This window comes from Haliaeetus albicilla, chromosome 27 (assembly GCF_947461875.1).
Source record: "Haliaeetus albicilla chromosome 27, bHalAlb1.1, whole genome shotgun sequence".
Taxonomy (NCBI): Eukaryota; Metazoa; Chordata; class Aves; order Accipitriformes; family Accipitridae; genus Haliaeetus; species Haliaeetus albicilla.
Genome location: NC_091509.1, coordinates 4988328 through 5012079, shown reverse-complemented (window position 1 = coordinate 5012079; position 23752 = coordinate 4988328). Strand labels below are relative to the sequence as shown.

At 35.7% G+C, this 23752-nt stretch overlaps 1 protein-coding gene across 1 annotated transcript in view; it reads left to right on the top strand.

Annotated features, from left to right (window-relative positions):
• Positions 1-23752, top strand: part of DOCK2 (dedicator of cytokinesis 2) — a 213235-nt gene that overhangs the window by 150355 nt on the left and 39128 nt on the right. The window contains exons 31-33 of the mRNA XM_069772259.1: positions 10788-10888; positions 10973-11031; positions 14906-15054. Coding sequence (XP_069628360.1) covers positions 10788-10888; positions 10973-11031; positions 14906-15054 — 309 coding nt within the window. The remainder of the gene's footprint in view (positions 1-10787; positions 10889-10972; positions 11032-14905; positions 15055-23752) is intronic.

The following is a 23752-nucleotide window of genomic DNA, read 5'->3' as shown; positions in this document are numbered from 1 at the left end:
TTCTATGCATTCCAGAATGTTATCAAACAACCAGGGATGTTGTAGTTCAACACTGAACCTTGTAGTTCAAGGGAATGTATTAATGCTTGCTCTTTTATTCATGACTTGTCAAATATCTGGACACTTTGAGTAAGCTGAACAACATTATAGGAAATAAGTAGTGCCATCTAAAGAATTGTAGTACCCTTATAGTTTTCACAAGAGGCTTAAAGCTACAAGTCAGGGAGATACCTTACTTTTCTTCCATGAATAAAAGCTCTGAAAACCTAACAGTACCCTAATGATACCCATTTAAAAAGTTGCTACTGGACTAAAGAAGATCTGAATAATGCAAAGCATATTGTCCAATTTACTTAATTAAAAATTAAAATTTTATTTCCCACTGTTATCTATACATATTCAGATCATTGATAGCTGAGGCTTTTAATGTTTTAAAGGTTCTTTTACTGTTTTTCATATTTACATTTTTTGAAAGAATCTATAAATCAGTGTCTTGCAACTATTCAGACTGTGAAAACTTGAATATAGAGAAGCACTTAAAACTAAAAATGTTATTAATCGAAGTGAGACACCTGAGGGGTCCTTTAGTGGACCTTCTTAATTTTCTAAGGATCAACTTTATCCAAATAATTTCTGACAAGAATTTTGCCTAACTATTCTGGTGCCTTTTTGGTAAGAGTAGTCTGTCTTTCCTGAACATATTATATTATTCTTAAAATTACAAAATTTTTTTTAAATGCTTTTTAGATATGCTCTAAAGTATTGAAGCATAATGGAGAGGAACAAAGAGTGGAAATAGGAAGGCGTGGAAGGAGGAGTAACTTCAATTAGTTTTTCTAATAAAAAATATTTCTGTAGAAGTCATAGCTTAAGTCTTCCTACTCTGCAGTATAAATCCAATTCTCTCTGCCCTGTCCTTTCTGGCTGTGGGAAGTTTGGGTTTGGATGTGTAATTTTTCATATGGATTGCACTTACTTGAATTGTTCTCTAATAGCATGGATACCGAAGTAATTTGCTATAGTCCAAGAAAAATTTTCTGCATCATTAGAAAATGAGTAAATAACAGAAGAGAGACAGTATATTTTTTATATCAATAATCTTGGCTGTAAGCAAACATGAGCAGTGGTTAACTTAAAGTAAATGAGAAACTTCTATACTTTATAAAATAGTTCACTTTACAGTATAGCTACTGTGTAGCTATATTTCTGTTTTTATTTGCATGCATATAGAAAAATTATTAATTGGGACAAAAATCTTTCTTTTGCTATTTTGATCTGACAGAAAATTTGGAAGTAGCACAACTTTCAGTTTTGTTAAGAGTTACAGCCTGTTAACCACATGGCCTGTTCATTTCCATAGCAGCTCTATGGAGCAAGAGCAGCCCACTATGCATTCCTAACCTTGGGTGCATTTTGGTCAGGTCCCTGAGGCTACACCACAGGACAAGGTGAGGAAAAAGAGCCACAGTACACACCAGTGGGTTCCTTTACGACTATAATCAGTGGGCCAGATATTGATTACAGTAAATCTAGGATATGCTTCCTAAAACCAGAAATGAGGCAATCGCCTGCCATGGAGTGCAACTTAACCTCAGCTCTTTACATTGCGATCTTTTTTCAAATTCCAGAAAAAAATGTGATCTTGAGACGTGCTTCTGCTATTGCTGAACCTGACACAGATTTTAGTGAGCTCGTTCAATGTGTTTTACAAATAATGCCCAGCTGTTTCATTTGATATGACTAAGTAATAGGAATTGTGCATCTAAATTTAATCTAACTTTTGAAAGATGCTGTATGCCTGTGTTACATAAGTGACTACTACAGATCTAAAAACTGAAGTAAATTATTGCGTACAGAGTTTCTGTGAAACAAATAGATTTTCATTCAAAAAAAAAAAAAAAAAAAGCCCAAAACAAGAACTGTTTGTTCAAGGGTCAGTGATTTAGTATGCAGCAGCCTCCAGGCAATCTAGTCACCTGTTAGGGGTATGTGTACTGTTGATTTCTGGTTTCAAAGAAAAAGGGATGTGTAAAGTTCAGATCATTACTGAGCATATGCAGCAAGAACAATGTCTCAAGAACTTGGAAACTAAACCAGAGGCAACTATTTTAATGTTCCTGATTAAGGGTAATTTAAACAATAGAAATAGAATATATTGGGATGGGGAAAATAGAGATGCATATTGGTGAAGATTTAAAAAAAAGTGATGTTATACCTTTAAGTTCTTTGTAAATGAATGAATGATTTATGCTGTTGTAGGATGGTATTTTCAAATCTGATTATTAACAAATAGTTGAAAAGAAGTCTTAATTTAAAAAATTTTACAAGAAAAAAAGCAAGCAATTTAAAGCACAGTGAAGTAGATCTGAGGATTTTTCACTTGGCTGAGTGATTACGTGACAATATATAGCAGACAACCTAACCAAACAAAACAAGCAGACTGTGAAGTAATTGAGCAACTAAAAAAGGGTATCTTAAATCTAGACAAAAGCAATGAAGAAATTTTTGCTACTCTGTTGAAGCTTGTTAAATGGAGGGGAAAAAGTTTCTGGCCTTTTTCTTGTTTCTAAAGCAAAATTGCTTTCTTTACTCATTATGTGATTCAGGCAGAAAGGAAAGCAGTGTTATCATTTAGGACCTGTAAAGGGATGTGGTATATCTGATGAACAGTGGTTACAATCTTTAGGGTTAAAACTATGCATAAACTTAAAGCCATAGGTTCAATGATGAAGCTGTTGTATACCTCAGACAAATACCAAAACTATGCACGGCACAGCAGTGATGTGCTGTTAAATTTTCTGCCTTTGTGTGTAATAAGTTTGGTTCATTGAGTCCATTTATGTAGAGAGCCCTTTTTTAAATTCCAGTGCTTTGACACTGAGGTTGTCATTGCAGTGGTCAGGCAGGAAGTGCCAGAACTGCTGTTTGGGTTGAGAATCATTATTCTTAGAAGTAACTGAATAGTCACCTGATGTCTGAGATTACATGCCTGCTGGGTGAGGGGGTGGTTTCCTTTTAGGGTTTTTTGAGTTTTGCATGCAGAGTTTACATGCTGAATGTATTCAGATGTACGTCAGTCACTCTCAGAAAACAAGCCACAATTAGAGATTTCATAGAGCAGATATTCTCCGATGTCATAATACAGCAAAACCTAGAACAAAAAAGAAAAGACCAGCTGAAAGGCATTTGCTATACAATATTTACTAATTTTACAGGAGAGAAAGGAGTGAATTTTCATTAAGTGATTGACCAAAAATAAACCATGAAGCAAAAGTCACCATCCCTGGAGGTATTCAAAAAGCATGTAGACAAGGCAATTCGGGACATGGTTTAGTGGGCATGGTTGACAGTTGGACTCGATGATCTTAAACATCTTTTCCAACCTAAATGATTGTATGATTCTAAGAATGAACGAGGGCTCACAATATTCATGGTATCTTAAGCTTGTGAATGCATACCCTACAAACAGGGAAAGAATCTTGCATAATACATTAATGTGCGTTCTTCAGTACTGAAAGTACAGTGGAACATGAAGATTTAAGACACAGGAATCTGGAGTTTCAGTAGGAATTATTGGAATAGGTAAAAAACTTCAATATTTAGCAGGTTATGTTCTGTTCGTGTCTCTGTATTTGACATAGGTTATTGACTTGCTTTTAGATATAAACACAGCTGTGTTGAAACAGATTATCTAGAAAAGCTAGGAAATACTTCTCACTTAGAGATTCTAAAGAATGGATTCCACAGTCATCTGTCTGAAGCAATTTAGCAAAACTTGCCTTGGGATATGGAGCTGGATTAGCTGACCTCTCAGGTTTCCTTCTAGATATACGTTCTGTTTACAACTAGAAAAAATTCACTGAAGTGTAAATCATGTCACTGAAGGTTTACAACTATGGAAAGTGTAATAGTTTAAAAATCTTTATTCAGAATGAGCTTATTAAGATAGTGTAAGGAGATACATTGATGGTATGCAAGTAAAATACAAAAACTAAGTTAGGAAAGCAGGTCTGAGGTTAGACTTTTTTCTTAAGACGATGATGATATATGTCTTAATGGTGTTTAGTTTTTTCTTTGACTTCTTTGTTGCATCTTGTGTCAATAAAAAGTCTGATCTGCATGATTGCAAATTGCTTATATTTTCTCTTTTCCTTCTTTTTTTTTTGTGTTTTGTCTGAGTATTATACTTACTTTTTATAATATTCATAAGGATTCTCTTAATTGATTGCAGAACTCTCTCATCAGCCAGCCGTTATCCACACTACTCGCCACATACTGGTGCTCACTAGCCAGGATCATGTAGTTGTAAGAGGATTTGTATTGTGGATTGGCTTAGGTGTTTGGGATTTTTTGCAGGGGTGGGTGTCTAGGGTAGGGCTAGCTCTTTTTCATTACCAGCTTCTACTAATAAAGACAATTTTGTTTTGGAAATACAGCCATTGCAGGTGATTTCAGATGTGTTCAACATACAATTTTAAAGGAGATTGCAATGTTGGCATTTTTGCTGGTTTGGATCAAGTAACAATTCTTTAAGGATTTGCCAATTTCACATACAGAGATCAGACAACCTGTCCAGATCACTGCTTTGCAGCTGGGCTTTTGCAGGATAGGAGAACAGATGCACCATAATAATGTGCAAATTCTGGATTTAGGGTGTATGAGTTGAAATGGGTTCTTCAGAAGAGACTTAACAAACAAACAAAAATATTAAAAATTGTACAATATATTTTGGAAAAATGTTCCCTGAAAACCACCCTGGTTTCTTGCGTTTAATTCTAACAAAAACTTTGTGTGGTTCCGTACTTGGGCAATATATCCATTCATGGCATCAATAAATGTCTGAGAAGTGTATTTCATTTGTTGTAAATAGGACAATTCTGGGACTTTTCAGTACACTTTTACCTTTTGTGGTAATTGTACCATCTTATTCAACCAAAAAATGCTGATTTCATTTGACTGAAAATATCTGTTTCAAGACAAAATATTATATGCATACCTCGCGTGTAGCCCGCAGGGTGTTAGATAAGGGTGAATAATCAGGGGATAACGTAGCTTTCCATAAGCAGTCTAAATACTTTTACCCAAAGAAAAAGTGTCATTGTACACCCATTTCTATTTTATACTGAAGAACATCCAGCTAGTTAATTTGCCATTTATTTAATTCACAAGGAGTTTTAATGAAGCAAATATTGGACAGTAGTTCGATTTTGAAGCCAAATATTATCTGTCCATAAGGATATAGAGTTGTAGGTATGAAAGAAGTTCAAATGTGAATTAACATTTTCTTTGTTGTTATATAAAAATACAATAATTAAATGATCTTTCTATTTACCAGACATGTCTTAAGCGTCAGCAGTTTCCTTATTTTTATGAATGCAGAACTAGGAAAGAAGGTTTTATTTCTTTTTGGTTTTGCACCAGCAGAAATCCCTTTTTCAACTTGCAAATCATGGGTTTTCTCCTCCTAATTTTATTTAGTTTGAATGAACCACAAGCCAGTCTTTCATCAGCAGAAAAATGAAGATATCAATGTTTACTGGTTCACTTCAAAATGTCGATTAAATTTTCCAATGTGCATGTTTACCTTTATAGAACCTATTTAGACCTCGTATGACATTTTTTTGTTTGTTTCTGTTAGTAGCTGATGTCATTAGCTAGGTGTTACCTTTGTCTAGGAGAACAGAGTATTTTCAGTCTCTTGTCACTGTCAACTCATGGGTCCATCAGCTTTGGTTTTAGAAATCTTGCTCTGCCTAGTAAGTATTTCCGTTCAGTGACTGAACACAACAGCAGTATAATGCAGTCAGCATCCATTGCCACCCTTAATGCCACTTAATTCATTGAAATGACTTTTTTTGTGCAACACTCCTTTTATAATGTTTCTGATTGGAGATGGCAGCTTTTGACATATTAGGGATGGGGAAGAGTGAACAAATAGATACCATTTTGATGTGGTCAGGCACAGCTACCATAGAGTTTCTATTCTGGAAAATACAGTGCTATTGATTCCTGTTCCTTCCCCTCTGTTAGCAGTATTTTTACAGGGCATTAGAAAGGATTATATTTCTAAATCTGTACTGTTATAGCAGTTATAATTTCATATTAACCATCTATATTCCTGCTACAGAACTTTATTATAAAAGGCATAGTCCACATTCCATTATAACATCAGTCTGATTTAAAAGAAAATGCTTATTTTTCATGTTTTTCCTATCTTTCTTGCATGCACTAGGCACCATTAATAACTCAGCAGTAATGAAATGTATTTTAGCATCACAGGCAGAGTTGTGCACCTTATTTTTTATTTTTGAATCTTCAGTTAGAAACACCAAAATCAAAAGCTTCACTGCATTACAAATATACAGGGAAAAATACGCACTGTATTGTGCAAAAATACATGTAGGATAGTGATAGACATTTCAGAAAATCCTAGGAGATGGCTGATGCAGAACTTAATAGATAATGCAACCATTAGAAAATTTAGCTAGCTGTATTAACTTTACTAGCAATACTAGAAATGTTATGTTTTTATATATCATATCGTGCATTTGAAAATTATCAAACTTCAGAGTTTAAGGTTCATCTTTGATCCTTCTACCACCATATGGCTGGGTCTTCCTAGAGTCACCTATGATAAGTAACTGATTTTTCAATGTTCATGTGCAAATTTCTTTGGGCTCATTGCTCAGGATGGAAAGAAATACACAGGATATAAATTCTGGAAAACTTTGCATACATGAAACTAAAAGTTACTGGATTTGGGAATGTCTTATTTCAGAGGTTTGGGATGTTTTCCAACACAGGAATCATAGATGTGTGGAGTAGAAACTATTAGGAAGTATTTTTCTTAAGTTGCATCATTAAGTAAGAAGCATATGACAAAAACAAGGAGAGAATTGAAGTATGCCATGAAAATCTTTAAAGACTAAAAGTGAATAAAACAAGCTTTTGTTGGTTTATATAATGTGCTGTGTTTCTTCAAAGCTTCTGTAAACTTACTTTCATTAACGTGAACATTTTCTACCTTTGTTCTGTCCTTTTGAAGTACATAACCAATGCAAAGAAATTTTGGCAGAGGTCCCAAAGGATTTTCATAATTCTTTACTTTGAGATGCTTAATACTCTCTCTTCCACCTCAAAGAACACACTACACGTGTCATGAACCAGTCTGCATACTATAGGAATAAGCCCTAAATATTGTGTTTGTAACTTCCAGAATTTATGAATCAGTTGTAACTCTGAAAATTATATTTGTCAAGACTCCACTTAAACAGAATGCAATGCTTACTTTAATTAATTTTTAATGTTTATCAGTTGGTGAGTTATTCTGAATTGTAGCCTTCACATTCTGCTTATGCCTCTGTTTAGCAACCTGTATTTTTCTAGTGAGATATTCTAAATGACAGCACAGAATAATCTTCATGAATGTTGGTTCAGAATTTTAAGACTGCATGATGCAGCCATGTGTGCTTTGTGACTGAATTTCAGTATCTGTGGTTGATCCAATTAAATAGTTTATTTAAAACACAGGTTGCTATTAATTTGTTTAAAATTGTTTGTACTCAGAAGTCTCACAAAAATAGTAAAAAATAGATGTTTCTTAAATTATTTAGTTTTAAGTGACGAAGAAATGTATTCCAGTATGTGAAAGAGAACATTACTGAGGTAAAATCATCACATATTGAGAATGTTGTATATCTTGGAAATCAATGGATCATTTTTTATAAACATTATTCAAAGGTTCAAAAAGGTTATTTCTAGCTAACCTAGCTCAATAGCTGTGGTAACTACATGTAGTTTGCAATTATGCATACATGCAGGAAGTTTCTAAGTGCCATTTTTCTACAAAATCAAAGTAATGAACCCAGTATCTAACTGAAATGTATTATGTCTGCTGGTCTCAAGGGGCTGAGCTTGCTTTCACCATAATATTTCAAGAAAGAAAATTAAACAAAACTGTCATCTTGTCTGTTTTATGAAATGCTAGACTACATTTAGTATCTGCAATAATTTGTCAGAAATTCAAAAGTCTTCCAAAGACAACTTGTTTCTCCTACATTATCAAAAAGAATTGAGCAAAGATGTCTGTAGAGAAAATGAAGGCTAAAAGGTACACATTAGCGCAAAAGAAGCATTGGTTTCAGAGGTGTGTACGAAGGAGGCGGCAGCAGTGTTAACCTTTTGGTAGTTATCCTGAAAAATCATCCAGATCTCCTCTTCTTTGTGAGATGGCTAGAAGTTTCTTACTAAATTACTTCCACAGTTTCCAATTCGGCCGCTGTCACGTTTTCTAGGGGCAAGGCACATCGTGTTTTCTGAGGAAAAAAAAATAAATAAAAAAAAAGGAATGAGAGATCCTCTTCTTTTAAGTTCCCTTAGCCCTTATATAGAGGGGTATTGAGAGATCTGAAGCCCTCTCAGCATGTGTGGTTAACACCATGCCCAGCTAATTCAGTCGCCATGTTTTGAAGTGCTACAACACATTAAGCCAGCCTGTGCTGTTACTGTCAGATGCTGCTTCTCAGTAGGAGTTTGCGATGAATAATTGATAACTAATTACAGAGAAGGGTCACTTCTCAGCTCTAGCTTTGTCTCCCAGTACTCTGTCCCTAGCTGACAACTCAGCGCTGGAGTTCACGTCAATGAGCAGCAAAGCGTATCACACAAATCAGAGCACAAGAGCTCTTCTCCTGTCACTGTGCTACTTCACTTCAGCTCTACCACATGCTAGATAACTGGATGTTCAAATGTCAGACAACTTGGAACAGTATTGTAGGCTTAAGAGAAAACAAAACTGGTCTCATAAGCTTTTTTTTTTTTTTTTTCATTTTAAGAATCTGTTTCTATCAGCTGTTGCCATTTTTTACTTCTGAGAGACTACTTTGCCTCACAGGGTTTTAAACTTAGGTTTGGGACTTAAAAGCTTGCAAGTCCTTAACTTGAATATGCTATTGGAATGCAAAGGATCATATTTTTTCAGCCATCATGGGTACTCTGAGGATGAAACGAAATGTATTTTATAAATTAGGATATTGAGTCTTTAGGGTGTGTCTCTGACAAAGGTGGCATTGAACTTGGATCTATTAAGTGAACAAATAGACCATTACCTGTAGTAATAAGACTTTGTTTTTCTCCCCATAATTTAGAATGATTTAAGACATTTTCCATGTCTGGCGTAACTGACATATGAAAAGTATATTCCCTACACATCAATAAATACAGCTTCTCAAGGGACTGAAAACTCTAAATTGGTCAAATTAATCTTCTAAAATCTTTGATAAGGGGGAAAACATAAATAAGATTTATCCTGGGGAAAAAGGCTCTGGATTAGTATGTACTATTAGTATACTGTCAAAAATAGATATGAACATAATTTAGATGTTTGTATTAAAGGGGGGAAAAAAGCTGCTGCCTTACTAGTGCTCATATTCAAATGTAGTTTTTTTATAAGGCTCTGATTGGTTTGGGTGAATTCAGAGCATCTTGGAATGGTATAATATGTAACAGATTAATAACTCTCTCCAGTGAAACGCTACTTGAGTCTGTGCATCTGCGCCCGGGATAACTATGGTCTCTAGACTGTAAATACTTAAAGACAGAAACAGCCCTCCTAAGGCCTTTTAAATAAGCAGGTCTGCTAAGGAGAGCTTTAGTTGGGCCTCGAAGGGAAGAATAAATTAAATGTAGGATCTTCTCCGCATTATAGAGGATGTTTGAGAATTTTATTTATTATAGGAAATGTCTGTATTTTTATGTGTGGTTTTGTGAGTTGGTATCTATTTTTGCTGGTTATTTGTGCATAAGAGAGTTTTCCAGGTTATAAAGGACAGAGGTCAGTTAAGTTTCTGATGAAGCATTACATTTCTAGACTATTTAGTGTAGATTCCCAACCTAGGGTTGTATTTCACCATATAAAATTAAGAGCTCTGTAATAATGTTATATGTTTTGTTTCTGTCCTTTAAATTACCACCGAATACATTGACCATTGCCTTTCTACTGTCTCACTGATACCTACCATGCATATTTTTAGATGCAATTCTGTTTTTAAAGGAAGTGTCTAAAGTCATTGCTGACTGCTTAGAAGCTCTGAAAATAGTATTTACTACTTATTTGTGTTTCCTAGTGAAGGTTCTTTTTTCCCTTTCCATCTCTAGCATGTGAGAGAAGTACTTCATTTTGATTGTCTGGAGAACAAGTAATTTACTTTCAGAAATGAAGGGTTGTGCACTGGAAATATAAGGGATTTTCTTCTAGTTCAAGTACATGACTCAGTACTATTAGTAGTTAGGGATGTATTTTGTCCTCGTTTCATGTAGAGAGCTCTTAACAAATTATGTTGAAATTTCACACAAATCATTGTTGAATTAGAATCCAAAGAGAAGACAGTAGATGCCTTTTGAAGTAGTTTTCAGATACAGTGTAATTATATTGGATGCCTTTAGCTCCAAGTTGTTAAGATTCACTGGCATGTAATGTATTTCACTAGTCTTGCTATGGTTCATGGTTTAATGTTGTTAGCTAATGAATCTCATATGAATCTTTTTTTAGCAGTATTTAGTCAGCTGCTGTGTTACTAAGAACAAATGTGTAGTGGTGGTTATTAAAATTCATCTTTCTTGCTTTTCTGCTAATTGCATAATACCAATGATGTACATCTTTGCATAATATAAAAATCTCATATTGCTTGCATCATTTGGTTTCATAAATTATTCAGCATTATGCATAGTTTAATATTATTCCTGCTTTTCTCAAAACATTTTATAATTTCCTTATATTCAATTTACAGCTGTGGAACAACTATTTTCATTTGGCTGTGGCTTTTATTACCCAAGATTCACTACAGCTAGAAAACTTTTCCCATGCAAAATACAACAAAATCCAGAACAAGTAAGCAAAAATGTATACTTTAGCTTATGTCTTTAATTTTGTAGTAAAATGATGATAATGATAAAAATACTTTTTTTTTTCTAGATATGGAGATATGAGGTGTTTAATTGGCTTTGCTATCCGTGACATGTGGTACAAACTTGGTGAGTAGGCAAATGAACTTAATTGCAACTAAATCCGTAGCATATTGCTTGTTTCATTGAAAAATATCTCACACGAAGTGCTTTTGTAAATATTTCTGTTATTTGAACTTAAAATATCTTTTCACTCCTGTGATTAAGCTTGAACTGACATGAGATACTGTTCGACTACTGCCTATTTTTTATTTCTAAGAGAACTCACAACCTTCTCTCAGATTTCAAAGATGGCTGAAATGAGAAGATTTCAGAAATCTTACTTTGCTGAAATTGAGAAGCAGAAAAATTTTCCCTGAGAAGGTTACTGCTCAGTCTGAATCTACAGTTCCAGAAATTAGTAGGCTCAGAGTTGGAATCTGTTTAGGTTAAAATTCCAAAATGTTTTTACATTTATTATATAGCCATGTTGTGCTACTGCTTCTTTGAGAGTTCATAATAAAGGGAACAACAGTGTATTGTTCTATGAAAATATGTATTATAGAGTTTTTTTGAAATATACAATGAAGACAATTATGATGATACCTACAGTTATACTTTGAAATGCAAGCTGAATGTCAAAGTTCAGACAGTTACTCATGAAAAGACTAGATTTTATCAGTTTAGTGACAGAGAGAAGACAGAAGAAAAGGCTTTACAACCATTCTGTCTGTTTGAGATCTCTTGACCACAAGCCAGTTCTGGTCTTTTATTCCTATGTGCCACTTCAGTGGAGTGCTGATCATAAGCTAATAGCATTTTTCCCTTTTTCCTGAGGTCCTTATGGTTCTGACTCAGCTAAAATGCAGTCATTTCATCCAGGAAAACTTGTGTAATCTCAGTGTTTCAGAAGTTTATATTTTAAGAATAGTGTGGAATCTCCTCAGTGCCTGCAATAAAAGAGCATTTTTTTCCAGTAGTATCAGTATTTTTTACATGTTATTAAAATTTTAGCCATAATTGGTTATTGAGTACAAAACTATTCAGAAATTTATAACAGAATGGAATGTCCACTGGGATAGTGTCAGTGTTATCACAGAAGGACAGCTCTTCAGCTTTGAGCATGGAATAAGCATACAGCTTATTCCATACAGAATTCAACATACAGAATTAATGTGAATAGTGCATTGTATGCTCTACTCTTTCATATAATCTACTGTTTTATTCATAAATACTATTTAGTGCAGCACACTTCCCTGTCTCCCTGATATACCATATTTACTGTAAAGAAACATTATCTCAAAATGGGGACATTTTCTTCCCTCAGTAGGGTGTCAATGCCTGCTGTAGAAGCAAAAGTAATTCCATGTTTCTCCTTTTAGTTTGCTCACATTCTGTTACTTACCTTTCCTCTCACCCCTGAGCTGGTCAAGGAAGTTCTGCACTGTATTTGAACCTCTGACACAGCAATGTTGCAAGGTAAAATAAGCTGTGGAGAGGCTGTAATATCACCGAATATTATTAAACAAGGAAGCCAACTATGATTTTCAAAATGCACTGAAATGGATTATTTCTTATTAACTGAACTTATGTAGAATATTTGTTTCATCTTGGAAATTTTTGACAAAGTTCTTTTTTTAGGACATGAAATTTCTTTATGATCTCTATTAAACTTTCTAGTTTTCTAGGTGTACCAGCGTATCAGTGCTTGTCTGGAGTTTTTAAATGTTTTCATCACCTTGTACATACTCCTTCTAGTGATATATAGCCCTTTCAATCTTTCTTTTCTTAATGTTTTTCTTTCAGTATTTTTTAGTAGAAAAAATTTTTTTAATGCATCAGTATACTCTGATGTATCAAAAAGATGTAGTCAAGATTTTAAAGGATTTGATACTTTTGCTCATTAATTGGTGAACTCTCAAACCTGCTTTCAGCATAGTCATTAATTTTCTAGTTTAACACCATTGTCATCCATTAACACTGATAGGTGTAATTTGGAAATTAATCCTTTTCAAACGAACTCTTGATTCTAGAACCATTGACATCTGTTTCTTAAAATAAACTTTCAGGTTTTCATTTTACTACACAGTACAACAAATCTTGCAGAAGCGCTTTTCCACTTGTGTGTATTTAAGATTTGCTGTTTACATCCTACTCAGGCTGAATCTGAGAGTCTATATTAAAAACAGCAAACACAATGGCTTTATAAAAATTTAAGGGCCTTTAACAGTTTTGCCTAGTGTAATGTTGAAGACTAAAGGTTTGTTTTCTAATATCCAAATGCATTATTATTTTATTTAAGTAATGTTGTCTTACGTACCCAATGGAAAAAGTGAGGCATACAGCTTGAGAAATGTTTCAAACTAATAGCCAATAATTCTCACTTAATAATAAATGCCCCTTCCATTTATTTTCTATAATTTTCAGGCTCCTTCTGTAGCTTTAACAAGAAAGAATCTGCATTCTGAAAAGCAGTAGGGCATCTTAAGTATAAACCACATTTGAGGGATACATATACAGCAAGATTGAAATGGGCGAATGTATGTCAAAGAATCTCATACTGTGAACTCTAGGGTGCTTTTCAAATTACAAACTGAATTGCCTTGTTGTCTTGGGCAGATTATCTTCCTTTGTCCATTTCTGTCATTCAGTCATTCTGAGGTTTGAGGAGATGTTACTCTTGATTCCTGAAATGGAAATAACAGTTGCTGATGGCAGGATAGTCTTCAAAAAGCCTTTTTAATTTATTTTTAAATTTTTAAAATTTTATTTATGCATTTATTTGAAGTTGTGTGCTGAGGTCTTTTGGGTTTTAGTGTAAGATTAGGTCTCTTGGTCAGGCAATAGGTATTGCTATCATTTAGCTAAAAGTTTCTCTCTTTTTTCTACTCATGTAAGAGGATTTCTTGGGAGAGTGAAGATTTTTAGAGGTGAATGGATAGCTATGTAATACATGAATTTCTGTGGTTTTCAAAAGTTACAGACCTGTAAGGTCTAATGAATATAGGTATTGGAAGTTATTCAGTTGCCCTAAGATTCCTTTCAATCTTACTGACATTACTGATTTAACTAGGATTAATAATGATTTTAATCAACATAAGTGGAAGAAAAAATAATATTGCATGAAACTGTTGAAGTCATAGTTCAATTATGCCTAGAGTTACATTAGTATGGCACCCATGTGAGAGGCAAATCAGAATCAGATTACTTTTTAGTTATGGAACAAGTCTAGTCATATTTGTTTATGAGAATATTTTATTTCCTTACAAGCTTTAGGCGGTATGGACATTCTTACGCAGGTCATGGGATTTTGATGGTGGTCTGCTCCACATACCACATTTTTCTTCCTCAAGAAACAAGCAACATTTGAAGAACATCTTGGGCCTGGCTGAGTTTTTTATAGATTTGGATGTTCATTGGCAGCTGATGTAGCGGTTGTGCTATGGGATAATTTTGTGTGGTTTTAGGATTTGCATAGACAGTGTTTCTATTACTGCAATGTTTGATGCATTGGTTGGTTTGTTTTAATGGTTGCAATGTTTGATGCTATTCAGAAATGAAAGCAAGTAATTTTTTTCACCTTCATAAGCTAGAAAGGTTACACAGTGCGACATTAACACGTGGCGTGCTCCTGCTCCTGGGGCATTCTTGGGTTTATTACTCCAAGCATTTAAAAAGAGATGTCAAAAGCTGAAAAACTGAAATGTTCACTGAAAATGTCAACTCAGCTGGCATACATGCTTATTTCTGGCACTGAATTCTGGCATCTTAGAATAAGACTATATCCATTAATGTGCTTTCAGCTTTTGAGAAGGAATAGAGATGAGTGACTAAGTTGTAAGACTTTGCCAACATAGATAGTTTGAAACACTGCTTTAAAGGATTGCATGTCCTAAATGTTTCCGTAAAAAAACCACCTTATTTTCCTTTCCTCTCAAATACCCAATTTGCATTTCTGTTTCAGGCCAGAATAAAATTTGCTTTATTCCGGGGATGGTTGGACCCATTTTGGAAATGACTCTTATTCCAGAAGTTGAACTACGAAAAGCCACAATCCCAATATTCTTTGACATGATGCTGTGTGAATATCAAAGGACAGGAGAATTCAGAAAGGTAATTAAAAATACTCTGAATGAAAATTCATTAAAATGTCATGTGGTCAGTTTATTTCTGGTAAATATTTGTTGTGTGGGCTTTTCTGCTTACAGAAAGTAAAATCCAAAATATTAAGAATAAAAGGAAGACCTCTTACGCAATTGAGTGAGGCTCTCCAGAGTGATTTAGTTGGACTTAAGTAAAACTTCAGTCACAATAGCAGCAATAAGGTGCTGGAATAGGGCCGCAGAGAGGTTGCAGGATCTTTATCAAAATTTTCAGAATTTTACTGAAAAAGGTTCTGAGCGGCAAGACATGACATTGAAGTCAGCCCTTGGTTAAGTAGGAGGTAGAATTAAATGACCTCTATGGGTCCTTTCTAATCTAAATTGTTCATTATAACCCTTCCCTGGGGCACAGATATTGATAAGCCAGAACTTCCAATTTTTAATACAGGATATCTGACAGAAGTAGCAGTGAATACTTAATTATATATTATCAGATTTCTCAGGAAACTCTAATTTTTCTTAATATTTATTGTGAGAAAAATAACCACTGTGAAGAACTGACATGCCTAAAATATTTTTTACATTACTTTTGCAAAGGAAAAGGATTTTTAAATCACAAGTTTTAAATATTTTTGATTGATGGAATAGAAATAGGGATGGTGGGATAGGACATTTGGGAATGTAATCTAAATCTCCTGTCCACCTGGGCAGTGAGTATCTGTCAGTTTCTTTCCTAGCTGACTTTTCCATTCTATGCAAGCACTTTGGGCATGGACTCACCTTATTCTGTGTTTGCATGCTACCTTTCACAGTAAATTTTAAATTGGAGATTCAGGCTTTGTAGTTACACAAATAATTAACTCAGAACAATCTGTGTAATGGTAAGCGGGAAACAAAAAGTCATCATTTTAGACATTCAAAGGAAAGTAAATATAAATATCTCATTCATATACCCAGCTATGTTTAATGCTTTAAATCATGTGGGGCATTTCTGTGTCAACTAGGTGTGGAACAAACAAGCAGATGGAATTTCCATTTTGGTCTGTATTTCACAGTGCAAAGCTTTTGGTTCAAGGCCAAGATGAAAAACCACTTTGCTTCTATGCATCTGTTCCCTCCATGTCCTAATAGTCCTATATCTGCCTTCTTAAAAATGTTTTCCTGCTCTTTTCTTATACTTCATCTCTTGGGAGAGATGCATAGATCTGTACAGATCAAAAATCCTGAAAACTCATCAGTCATACTGACCGATTAACAAGAACAACAGCTTAGGAGCCTGGAAGATGCCAGACACTTAGGTGACCCTTAAATCACTTCTTTCACTAATATAAATTTCAGGTGATATTTTTTCAGTGCTGAGGAGCAAGGATGTTCATTTTATTGCAGCTTAAAAATAAGAGGTAATTTTTATCAGATGGCACTAAAACTATTTCATACTTGATCAGATGAGTCCCATTGGATTCTAATGTTCTGCTTAAGAAGTTACGATCATTCACTGGTCAAGAATTGTGGTTTTTATTCTCTCCTTTCCTGTGGATGAGGCAATTAAGATAAATTTCTTAAACTTGCATCTGTAAGTTTGGCAATTCTGTTAAGTTTTTTAAAAAATATATTTTAAGGAAAGGCACGTTAAGTTTTATTATTTAAAATTGTTACCATCTTAATTAGAAAGGGCAAAGAATTAATAGGAATGGAAAATTATTTGATACACAAACACGTAAACTCTAGGTTTTGGTAGTGGACAATTTTCATTTACAAATTGGAATTTAGTATTATATAGGATATTTGCTTAAAGCTTTAGTGTAAAATGTTGAGAATGATAACATGGTATTTCAAGACTGCCTTAGGCACTCAGGAGCCTAGACTGGCATTCAGTTAAAACATAATTTTGCTGAACTTCAAAAAGAAATAATTTCTTTCCAATGTAATCTTCTCTAATGACAGAGGGGAAGAAAGCACAGAGACATCTTTACTCGTTGAGTCTGTACCGGCACTGGAACTAGAGATTGTCTGGTCCCTCCCACATGATTTAATAAACTTTACCAAAAAGATTGATTTTTCTTAACTTGATGCGGTACTGTGCTGACACATCTGTGCGGCAGTGCTCCATTCTGGGTGGACACACGTGTTGTGTTGGTGCCAGCTCAAAAGGCTGTGTAATTTATTTATAAAATAAATTTTATTTTATTTAGCTATTTCTAGGAAATCAACTAATCCCAGAGAAAACAAAATTCCCCCTCTGGTTTTCTCAAGAATAACATACTATACATATATATTTAATGGAGCAGAATATGTACGTGGATGTATGGCATACTAAGACATTTTCTTCACGATCCTTCCTTTACCTTGCACATGTGACTTCCATTCACCCAGAAGAAAAGTTATAGGCTTGTAATTTTAACTTTTATTGAAGATGTAGGGAGGAAGCCATTAATATCTATTAATTTTATCCATCAAGGCTCTGTCTATCATTAGCTCAGAGAGCTAAGAATCTTGGAAAGGCAATTTATCCAACTTACATTCAGCATCTGTGGATAGAATTAGTCCTGCAAATATATCCCCTTCTCCTTCAAATATAGAGGGAAGCTAGTGGCCTATGTGTTGGTGTATTGGGTTTGCATGGCAAGGTTTTGGTAGCTGGAGGGCTACAGGGGTGGCTTCTGTGAAAAGCTGCTAGAAGCTTCTGGAAGTTTCACCTATGTCCAACAGAGCCAATGCCAGCTGGCTCCAAGATGGACCTGCCACTGGCCAAGGCTGAGCCCATCAGCGATGGTGGTAGCACCTGTGGGATAAGGTATTTAAGAAGGGGAAAAAAAACTTGCTGAGTTGCAGTCAGAAGAGAGAAGTGAGAACACGTAAGAGAAACAGCCCTGCGGACCCCCAAGTCAGTGCAGAAGGAGGGGGAGGAGATGCTCCAGGCGCTGGAGCAGAGATCCCCCTGCAGCCCGTGGGGAACCATGGTGAGGCAGGCTGTCCCCCTGCAGTCCGTGGAGGTCCATGGTGGAGCAGATCTCCACCTGCAGCCCAGGGAGGACCCCACGCCTGAGCAAGTGGGTTCCCGAAGGAGGCTGTGACCCCGTGGGAAGCCTGCGCTGGAGCAAGCTCCTGGCAGGACCTGTGAATCTGTGGAGAGAGGAGCCCACGCTGGAGCAGGTTTGCTGGCAGGACTTGTGACCCTGCGGGGGACCCATGCTGGAGCAGTCTGTGCCTGAAGGACTGCACGCCATGGAAGGGACCCATACTGGAGCAGTTCCTGAAGAACTGCAGCCCGTGGGAAGGACCCATGTTGGAGAAGTTCATGGTGGACTGTCTCCCATGGGAGGGACCCCACGCAGGAGCAGGGGAAGACTGTGAGGAGCCCTGCCCCTGAGGAGGAAGGAGCGGCAGAGACAATGTGTGATGAACTGACCGTAACCCCATCCCTGTCCCCCTGCGCCGCTGGGGGAGTAGGTAGAGAATCCGGGAGTGAAGCTGTACCCAGGAAGAAGGGAGGGGTGGGGGGAAGGTGTTTTAAGATTTGGTTTTATTTCTCATTACCCTACTCTGGTTTGATTGGCAATAAATTACAGTAGTTTCCCCAAGTCAAGTCTGTTTTGCCTGTGATGGTAACTGGTGAGTGATCTCTCCCTGCCCTTATCTCGACCCACGAGCCTTTCATTATTTTTTCTCTCCCCTGTCCAGCTGAGGAGAGCAGTGATAGAGCAGCTTTGGTGGGCACCTGGCATCCAGCCAGGGTCAACCCACCACAGTTGGACATGGGATATTAAAAGAATCCCATCCTCCAAATGTTGATAACCCATCTTTCCTTGAAAGATCAGGTTGTTTACTTTATGAAGGCTTCCCAAAGAAAGACACATTGTCACGCAACCTAGTACTGTTTGTTCTAACTGATAATCTGAGGCCAAAAGCTGGAAAAGAATTAAAAAAATAACAAAACCAAACTTAAAAAAAATTAAAAAAATAAAAGATCATTGGAGTAAATGTGGATTCAAGCTATGTTAAGGATTTAACTTAGCTTAGGAAAGATTATTTTATCTGTGTTTATATTTTTGTTCAAAGAAGTCATTCTGTTTGTGTGTGGTATTTTCAATTTAGTGTCTCTCATTGGTTCTACCAATCGCTGAAGCCATCTGGGGAAGTTTTCTATATTTGCTTTCCTTCCTGACTGTTGGACTGAGTCAAAAAATAGTGCTGACTGATGGTGTATTCTTGGGCTTACATAGCTATTGGTAGGGTTAGAGGATAGGTGTTTATTCTTAGTGAACCTATTGGACTCTTGTATCTTTCGGAGCTAACAGTTTTAAAAGGTTACTAAATGAGTGAATATAGGTGTTCTCAGCAAGCTCCTTTGATGCGCATGATTTATAATTGCTGTAAATACCCATATTTCTTACTCTCAGTTCTTGAAATTTTATTATGCATAAGATTTCAGAAGCATGTGAGATCATCCCATTAGCAGAAACCAAGTTTGTATGGCTTGGTGCTTCAGACAGATCCATGAGAAAAAAATGGAGATGTTCTGTGGTTTGGTATTGAAGTGTCTTCAGAACCATGAAGATTTCTTGGATCTATTAGGTAGATAAGCAGGTGGTTTTAAAGCCAAATTGGTGCCAATGACAGTTAGGCACACTGTTTAAGTTAGAGGAGAAATACCCTTTCCAGGGCTTAATTTTGGCACAGACACATTAAAACTTTATTCTAATTTCTGCCAGCTTTTTTATTTATTTTGGTTCAAGCAACTGACTTTTTTTGGAGCTTGTTGAGAAACTGCAGGAAAGATGCTTAGGAAGAGGTTTTTTTGTTCAGATCCAGCATCTGTGAAATTATTGCCTCTTAGAGAAGTAATCAATTCTCTACCTGCTGAATAAGTACTAGGAAGGATTTAAGAGGTGGATGCTTTTTAACTGGTGCTTGACTTGCACTATATTCACAGATTTCTGTCTTTACTGCAGTAAGTCCACAGACTTCAGCTCTAGAAAATGACTGGATTGGATGTTTTTGCTTAATATTGCCTTGTCCTGAAACTGCTGTGTACCTATGTTACCCATGTTGCTAATACACATATATACACTGATACATATACTACTTAATCATAGAATTTAATTCTGAGCCCTTTATACTTCTTTTTCAGCCTGGATCAGTCAAAGTAATTTTTTTTTCTGTTTATCTATATTTCACTGACAGCTCTTTATTCTCTAGTATTGGTATAATATATGTATTGTTCCACTGGCAATCTTTAATTTGTATTCTAGTTACAGAGAAACACCTAATATTAGAGTAGCAAGTCTGCAAGTAACAGGACAAAGAATTGTTCTGGATTAGAGTATTGGTACTCCTAACAAACCAAAATTCTTTGTGGCCTCTAAAGAAAAAATAGGGTTCCCTTTTATTTGACACTCCTATCAGAAAAAAAAAATAAAAATCAAGAAACGGTACTAATGTAGTAGTCCTTTCCTTCTACTCAAATCAGAAAATGAGATTGCTGTTTCTGCTGAACAACTTACAGTTTTCTCCGAGAGCATTATGGGACATAGTTCTTAAATGGAGAATCTGAGATCTGAAGTCATTAAGTATTTTGACAAGCAGTGTAGAGCCTATTCAGCACACCACAGAGATGAAACGTTTACTGCCAACTTCTGTTGAAATACTGGATGACTACATGCTGCTCAGTTCTGCTGGAGTTAGTCCTATACTGCTATTAATGTATCTCATATGCATACTATACAGGTTTGCAAATTCACATTCAGCAATGACCTTTTATATGTAGGCATCTCACTGATAATAAATAGCAATGTATTTTCTCAATTTTACCCTTCATCCAGGCAGCAAAATATTTTAACCATTCTATGTCCATTTAAAACAATGTTATTCATGTTTTCATAAACATTACTTTCCTTCTCAGTCATCTTAAAATATGCTATATCTGGTGCTGACCTGGAGAAGTCCCTGTCTATGCCATTGTATAGTGGGTACACAACTTGTATCCAAGTTCTTGTGTATCACATCAACCCCCTGTGAAGTGTTTTAAGTATTTCTGTTTGAAGCATTTATGTCTGCTGCTGCATTATAATCATCCAGACAATTTTGGTTTCACACATTTACAGCTGTGGTTTTGTGGTTTTGACTTGGTCTGAGAAATATGAAGTGGCTGAAATTACTCCTTTCTCCCTGCCCCTTCTAAAGAAAAGAGGAGTGTTATCGGTATTGCCTAATTTTCTGCACCTAGTTTTTTGCTTTTTGTGTGATGAGTGTAGAAGTTAGGCCACTCAAGACAATGTTTCAAACCTCCTTGAAAGAAGCAATGGCCCACTTTAGTCTTCTGTCTAAAGAGCAGTGTGCAGCATCGGGATGACCCAGTAGATCTGGGGTTGGATGCTTGGCTTCCTGCTGTCTTTGATGAATACTGGTTGAGTAATCCTGCTAGTTTTTCCGTCTCAGTGTGGAATTGTACTTGTTGCTGTGTGAACGTGAAACCTGAGAAATTCTACAGTGAATGGGTAGTGAGCATGCAACATCTGTGAGTTATCTTAAAACTTTAAATTTGAATAGAATGTAGATTTTTTTTTTTTTTTTTTTTTTAGGTTGCTCTCAGGGATAGATCTAAGGATGTTTAAACAGAGAATTTTACATATTATGTAGTTTATAAATCTGTTTCAACATAATTGCACTTTTTTATTTTAGGGGCAAAATCTTTTGATTGGCTTATATTCTGGACTAGCTTTGACATTGCTTGTCCCGTTTAGCTGAAGCTCAGGACAAAAGTAATGCCTATCAGATAATCTGGAGGAAAATGGGGAATGCTTGTCCTTCGTTCTTGAAAAATGCTGAGTAATTTTCCTGGGTGGAGAGTTTTAATCATGACCTACTTGAAGAAACTACATGTAGTAACATGTTTTCAGTTAGAATATCATGTTTTCTGTAACTGAAGGAATTGTCCCTTCCAAAACATTAATCTGAAGATATGCATGACCTGCTTGGTGTTCTGAGGGAACTATTTTCTTATACATAGCCTTGGGCTTGGCTTCTTCAGCTCAGGGCTGAACTTTTTGATGACGATATATTTAAGTAAGGAAAAATTCCTTGCATTGCAATTATCTGATAGTACTGTATATAAAGTACTATAGTAATTCTTTCTACCATGAAAGCCTTCCAGTTCTCTGACAGGATGGTCTGGATCCCAGTCTGCCAAAGCTCTCGCTTACACAGAAACACTCCAGGGAGAAAACAGAATTATGCATATACTGAAAATTGTGTGAAATTTTGCATGAAAGAAAAATGTGAAAACTTGCTGTGTTAGTACAGTAGCGAATTCTGTCATTTTTACAGTGCTTTTAATAATTATATTGATGTAAAGCAACAGAGCTTTATTTCAGTGTAGATCTCCTATTTTTCTAATGCTTTCTCTGTGCCTCTTGATGTGTTAATGGCTTGTCTAGAACCTTGTGGTAGATCTTTTCCACCTTTTCTTGAAAATACTATGCCAAGGTTTGTTTTATCTGAAGCTAGATCTTACTAGGGCACAAATTTTTCTTTAGCACCTGGAAAAGCCTCTTTTAGACATGCTTCGTGCTTTTCTCAAAATGTCTTATCTGCACTCTTCTGCATGCTTCTCTCACTAGCGTGTGTGCTTACTCTCAGAGCACCAGCAATCTTTCATTTTTAGTATGTCTCTAGGTGACTCATAGGGCAATAGAACAGGCAACGTGAACAAGCCGTCTTTCATTTCTGCTGCCTCACCACACTGTATGTAACAATGTGAAACATTCAGTATATATGAATATATATTTTTTATATATATGGATATAAATTTTGCCACATCTGAGTAATTTATTCATATGATACTGAAAGATTTCAGTAGATACCTTGGGGTGAGGGGATTGAGATGTGTTGTGACTGCATAAAGAGGACATTGACAATCACATTAGAATAGTTTTAAAAAGTGTTGGCATTAAAAACTTGTAATTCTCTAACTATGCAGATTCTTTACAAATCCATATCAAGTTGTTTTCTCATATGATGATATCTGAACATGATACAATTAGATGATTGAGAAGAATGATTATAGCTGCACTAAGCCTTTGAGATTCATGTATCACACTTCCTTTCAGAGGGTATATCCAAATGAAATGGAAGGTCAGTGAAAGGGTTTGTCCAGGCTTTCAGCATTGCTAAAAGCCTAGATTATGAATCAAGCTGATGAATCTTGGAATGCTTTTATAAATTCTAGGGGTTTCATATAACAAGCCGAAAAGAGATGTTAAAGATTGAAGAATCAAAGAAAATTACCAGGCAAGAGGCTTAGAAGCAATGAAGGCATTCAGTAAAGGCTAAGCACAAAACAAGGGCAAACTGACTTAGGCAACCAGAGAGTATAAAAAGTATTCCCACTGTAGGTAGAGCTAGAGACTGGTTAGTAAAAGAATGGCTCTGCCTTGAAGGGGATTTCCATTGGTGTTGTACTATATTTGTGCTGACTTTCCAGCCTGAAGGTGCAAAAAGATACCTGCTGCTTCACAAAGTAATATTTGAAGTTTGGGGGAAATTATGCTAATTGGCTGGCTGCTTTTTAGTGATTTTTTTAACATCTTAAAACCAGCAGCATTTTAATATTAGTATTTATTTCTGCTAAGCTTATTGAATTAAATTATTTTCTGTCATGTGTTTTTATATTACATTAATTTTAATTAGTTTTCTGTTTTCCAAGATTG